Source organism: Zingiber officinale, chromosome 10A, assembly GCF_018446385.1.
Source record: "Zingiber officinale cultivar Zhangliang chromosome 10A, Zo_v1.1, whole genome shotgun sequence".
Taxonomy (NCBI): domain Eukaryota; kingdom Viridiplantae; phylum Streptophyta; class Magnoliopsida; order Zingiberales; family Zingiberaceae; genus Zingiber; species Zingiber officinale.
In genome coordinates, this window is record NC_056004.1 from 33,731,780 (window position 1) to 33,737,196 (window position 5,417).

Here is a 5,417-nt window from a genome sequence, read left to right on the forward strand (position 1 = left end):
AATCTTTAATTGGAATTAAAGCGTCATAATATAAAGTTAACATTTCTTGTAAAACTTCTAATTTAAATCTAGGATCTAAAGCAAATGCAATTAAATAAATTTCATGAATTAAATAAAAATATTTTTCCCATTTAGTTTTCATAGCTAAGATGCAAGGAGATAAAGATTCATTATTAATATGTTCATTTAAAACTAATACTATATTAGAAAAATTTTCTAAAACTAATTGAGCAGTGGGATAATAAACACCGGAAAGTTGTTCGGTTGCATCATTAAATACTTTTAAAATTTCACAAATACTACTACAAATATTCCATTGTTGTGAAAATAAATATATATTAGCATTAGTGTTTTGTGCAAAAATGAACATAATAATTCTTTATATTGAAATGAATCTTGTAATAATTGGTATGTTGAATTCCAACGTGTTGGTACATCACGTGGAAATTTTTTAGGTCTCATTCCATTAATTTTACAAAACCTACCCCATTGTTTCATTATAGATGGATGAGACCATAAATAAGAAATTACAATTCTAATTGGTTTAATATAACTTTCTAAAATTTTAAACCATCTTGAACACATAAATTTAAAACATGGCATACACAACGAATATGAAAAAATAAACCTCCAATAATAGGTTGACAAACAAATTTTAGATCATCTATACAAGCGGTATTAGAACTAGCATTATCTAATGATATTGAAAATATTTTATGAGTTAAACCATATTTTTCTAAAATTAAACATAATAATTGTGCGATATTATGAGCATTATGTGATTCATCAAAAACTCTATAAGCTAATAATCTTTTTTGGAGGTTCCAAGAGTTATCGATCCAATGGCAAGTCACACCCATATACGAATGTGTTTGCCAATGATCACTCCAAATATCGGAACATAAAGAAACTTTATTATCTAATTTACTAAATTCATCAATTAAATTCTTTTTCCTTGTTTTACTAATTTTTAAATTGCGTGTAAGTGTAGTCCTAGGAACACGTTTAGCACATGGATTAAGAGATTCTTTACAAAAATCTTCAAATGTGCATTTAGATCCAAAACTAAAAGAAAGATGTTCTACGGAAACAAATTTAGCTAATGATTCTCTTAATTTATTATCCGAATATAAAAATAAACCGGAATCGGTACTACCGCTAGTTGAAGAAAATCTTGATAATTGTGTTTGAGAACGGTCGAGTCCATATTCCGTCGGGTGCTTCGTTTCTACATGTCGTTTCAACGACCCATAGCCGCCGCGCTTGGAATTTGTAGGAAGCATTGCAGTGCTTACATTTTGCACGCCCGACGAAGAGTGACCTTCTCAAAATGTTTTGTAAAAATAGAAGATTTTAGAGGAGGAAGTTTCCGAACCTTAGAAGTAATTGCATCGGTACTTCCTTGTGTGTCGGGTGTCGGATTCGGAAGATGCTCGATCTCATCATCGGTGGATTGAATGTTGGGGTCCTCCTCCCGCGGATTCATTATTTGCTTTCCCTTCCGAGCTCGAGATGATGCACCTCCGCGGCCTCCTTCCATTGTAATTGAAAACGAAAGCGTGTAGAGATTAGAGAATACGAAAATGAGATTAAGAGTAGAGAAGATGTGTGTGAAAAATGATGAAATAAGCTCTCTATTTATAGAGTTTTGATAGTAACGGACACTAAATCATAGCCATTGATCAAAAAACGGTCAAATGATCCTAACCGTTGAAAAAAAATACCTAAAAAACCCTCCCAACGGCTACGAACCGCCGGTTAACCGGCGGTTCCAACGGCTATGAACCGCCGGTTAACCGGCGGTTCAAGCCGTTTAAAAAAAAAAAAAAAAAAAATTCTGCGGCTGAACCGCCGGTTAACCGGCGGTTCGCCGGTTTTACATCCAATGAACCGGAACCGGCCCGGCAACTTGCCGGGCCGGTTCCGGTTCGACCCGGTTACGGGCCCGGGCCGGGTCCGGGCCAGACCCGGCCCGGGGTCGGGTCTAGGGCACAGGCACATGAGAAGCTGACAACTGTTCCTTAGTGCCCAAGCCCAGGATGGGAGGTCAGAGGGTGCCCTCCCTCGGGGCGTCGTCCCTGTCAGCGACGCGTGTTAGCGACAGGAAGCCCCTCCCTCGCGTGGGTGCGCACCATGTGCCTGCCTGCCTCGCTCATTGACTCCTCCCTCCCTATCCCAAGTATGCGCACGAGCAAATGACTCGTGAACAATAACGACAGCGTTCAAATTTCCAGCATCTGCCGCCTTCTGGTTTACAATCGGCGTCATTTCCCTGTATTAAAAGGGCGCGACGATACAGTCAACTGTGTTAAAAGTATTGTAATTGAAAAGTCATTATCCTTCGATGTTGATTTTGTAAAGGATGAGAAGTAGCTAGGCTTGAATAAAGTGAGGCGGAAAATATATAATTTTGAAGCGATGCTTTATCCATCAGCCATTTATAAATATGCCTCGAGACTTTAACCATGGCGTGCTGGTATAGTGCTGCTACCTCCTCCGGCTCCGCCTTCTACCTTTCCTACTTCCCTTCTTCCTTCTTCTTTCTTCGTCTGTTAATTATTCGATCCAGGTAGAGGTAGAGGTAGAGGCAGAGGTAGAATAGATGATGTGTCAAATATAAGTCAGATTATAGTATCTTTCTTGCTGAGAAAATTAAAGTTTTGGTCTTGTAACTTGTGTTTTTTCTAATTTTAGTTCTGTTGGAGATTACTTTACATTTTTATCCTGTAATTTATAATATTTTTTAATTTTAATCCTTTTCTTTAAAATTAAAAATTTTGACCGATAAATGTTGAGTTGGCGGCCATTAATTGCCTACGTGGCACACACAAGCTTTTCATAGCGTTTGTGTCCGTTTACGAAACTATGGAACAGAGGAAGGAGACAGAGGGAAACCTTGCATCTCTAAGATCTTCTTTGCGATCTTCCGAGTGCAGGCTGGCCAGTGCATTTGAAGTTGGAATGAAGTTACAACAATCTTTGGCGGCAGAAAAATAGCAAAAAGTTTAGAGAAAAGGAGAAGAAGAGATCGAAGAGAAAAAAAGAGATGAGCGGATTGAGGATTTTGCTGAGGAACCTCTTCTTTCTTGTCTTCTTCTTCCTTCCTCCTCGTCTTTCTTCTTCTTCTTCAGCTGATCTTTTGCTTTAGGTTTCTTCTTCCCTGGCTGTGGAGGTGGTAGAGGAGTCAGTAGCTGCACTTTCTTGTCGGTTTCCCTCTCGAGATGCTCCACAACCTTTAAAGGATTGGCCACGGCCTTCTTCCCTTTCACCACCACCTTCTGGGCTCTCCAGTCTCTCGCCACCTCCGCCACCCCTGCTGCCATGGAACATCGATCGTTTTCAGAGGAGATGTTGAAGGTCGAAGCTCATTGTAGAATCGTTGTACCTTCGTAGCTCTTCAAGACCATCTGATCTTCCTAGCGCAGCCGTTGTAGTGCATGGACACGCGCAGCTCGATCTCCTCCGGAGGCGACAGTGGTTCCTTCTTTGCCTGCTTGCCCCCTTGTTTCTTCGCCTTCTTCCCGTTGCCGCCCTTGGCCTTAACTTCCACCGAAGCTTCTACTATTTTCTCCCCATAGCCTTCCGTGTCCCCTTCCCCGCTGTTGCCCTCGGACTCCTCTTCCTCCGAAGGCAGAGGCGACTTCACATTTTTCTCGCCTTCTTCTTCTTCCTCCTCTTCCTTATCATTGCCCTTGGCCTTCTCATCCTCAGGCGTCGCCGCCGAAGTCCTTCTCTCCCCCTCCAGCTTCTCCTCCTCCTGCTCCACCGACCCTGGCGTTGGAGCCTGCAGGGGTCGGTGGGAAGGCGACATCGGGGGAAGGGCGATTGAGAGGAGGAGAAGGGAGAATGGAGGATCGGCGTAAGTTTAGGTTTGGCATTTTTTATGTTTTTTTTTTCCACGTGAAATGCGGGAGAAGTGGCGGTTTTTAATGTTTTTTCCAGGTAGGCAATTAATGACTGCCAACTCAACCATTACCGGTCAAAATTTCCAATTTTAAAGAAAAGGATTAAAATTAAAAAATATTATAAGTTATAGGACTAAAAATGAAAATTAATCCTCAACAGGACTAAAATTAGAAAAAACATAAGTTACAGGACCAAAATAATTTTCTCCTTTCTTGCTTTCTATTTACTTGGCGAAGCATTTTGATAGTCAATGGAAGAACAGAGGCGGTTCTCTTCGTTGTCCGAACTCTGCTCTCAAACTCCTACAGGTAGTTAATTATTAATTACCTCGGGTGTTCTCTACTTACATTGCAAAGAGAATTAAGAGAGATGATTGAGTATGAGTTTGTGTATTGTTCTCGTTGAGCGGAGGAGAGCAGGAGGAGGCGCAGGTGAAGTTTTTAGAGATCATCGGAGAATGATGAGGCGAAGAAGAGGCGGCTGAGCGATGCGCAGGTGAAGTTTTTAGAGATGGGCTTCCAGAAGGAAAGGAAGCTGGAGTCGGGGCGGAAGGTGCATCTCGCCGCCGAGCTCGGCCTCGACCCCAAGCAGGTCGCCGTCTGGTTCCAGAACCGCCGCGCGCGCCACAAGAACAAGCAGGTGGAGGAGGCCTACGCCGAGCTCAAGTCCGCCCACGACGCCGTCGGCCTCCAAAAATGCCTCCTTGAATCCCAAGTACTGAATTATTAGAGAAGATTTTAGAGTTTTTGACTTCGATAAAGTTAACATAGGCATCAATTGGCGCAGGTGTTAAATTTGAAGGAGCAGCTTTTTGAGGCGAAGGAGGAGAAAAGGAAGCTGTCGTTGGGGATCAACGGAGGAGCTTCCGGCCTCAGCAACGTCACCGCCGCAGGCGGCGGCAGCAGCAGCCCGAGCTCATCCTTCTCGGTCGTCGGAGACCTCGGCTTGGAAGGAGTAGAAGGCGACTTCATGTACGCGCACCAGCAGGAGCACGACTTCAACAAATACATGATGGACTGGGCAAACTCTTACGGTGTTTAATTAATTAAGTACATGTCTAATCTGTCAATTATTGCTATTATTAAGGCCATAATCTACCCTTGTAGATTAATCAATCTCTCTAAACTCTGCTAAATCATTTCACTCCACACAATGATAGGAATTCCTAGTGCATTAGCTAGTACGGCTGCTATGTTCTTTTCCAGTACCCTTGATCTCCTTTAAAGTTGTAGAAAAGTGAATTAATTATGTTGTCCAAGTCCTCGTTAATCCAGCAAGTTCTGCAAATTCTATGGATGAACGATATAATTTTAATTAGTTCAGTTAATTTTGGCCTGCTTTGGCACGGTGAGGAAGCAAGAAGAGATTCAAGGAAAGCTGCTGCTGAACTGCATGGCGTGAGATGGACAGTGCAAGGCTCGATGATATTTCGGGAATAATTTACTCAAGAGTCATTTTCTAGCTCTTGACTCTGAACGAGATGATAGAGACAGAGTTTGGCTGATAAGTTA

At 42.2% G+C, this 5,417-nt stretch overlaps 2 protein-coding genes across 5 annotated transcripts; one reads left to right on the plus strand and one right to left on the minus strand.

Moving 5' to 3' along the window:
• Positions 1-3,130: 3,130 nt before the first annotated feature.
• LOC122026223 (heavy metal-associated isoprenylated plant protein 7-like) lies at positions 3,131-3,917 on the minus strand. Of its 2 annotated transcripts, none has more exons than XM_042584880.1 (2): positions 3,386-3,917; positions 3,131-3,313 (listed from the first exon to the last, which is right to left on the minus strand). In XM_042584880.1, the coding sequence occupies exon 1, from the start codon at positions 3,809-3,811 to the stop codon at positions 3,398-3,400; it is 414 nt and encodes a 137-aa protein (XP_042440814.1). In that variant the 5' UTR covers positions 3,812-3,917; the 3' UTR covers positions 3,131-3,313; positions 3,386-3,397. The 2 variants fall into 2 exon arrangements, with proteins under 2 accessions (XP_042440814.1, XP_042440815.1); XM_042584881.1 differs by having other exon boundaries at positions 3,131-3,316.
• Positions 3,918-3,919: 2 nt separating this feature from the next.
• On the plus strand, positions 3,920-5,017 carry LOC122026222 (homeobox-leucine zipper protein HOX12-like). 3 transcript variants are annotated; one of them, XM_042584878.1, is made up of 3 exons: positions 3,920-4,214; positions 4,321-4,620; positions 4,693-5,017. In XM_042584878.1, exons 2-3 carry the CDS (start codon positions 4,417-4,419, stop codon positions 4,945-4,947), a joined length of 459 nt encoding a protein of 152 aa, XP_042440812.1. In that variant the 5' UTR covers positions 3,920-4,214; positions 4,321-4,416; the 3' UTR covers positions 4,948-5,017. The 3 variants fall into 3 exon arrangements, with proteins under 3 accessions (XP_042440812.1, XP_042440811.1, XP_042440810.1); XM_042584877.1 differs by having other exon boundaries at positions 4,326-4,620; XM_042584876.1 differs by having other exon boundaries at positions 3,920-4,620.
• Positions 5,018-5,417: the final 400 nt, after the last annotated feature.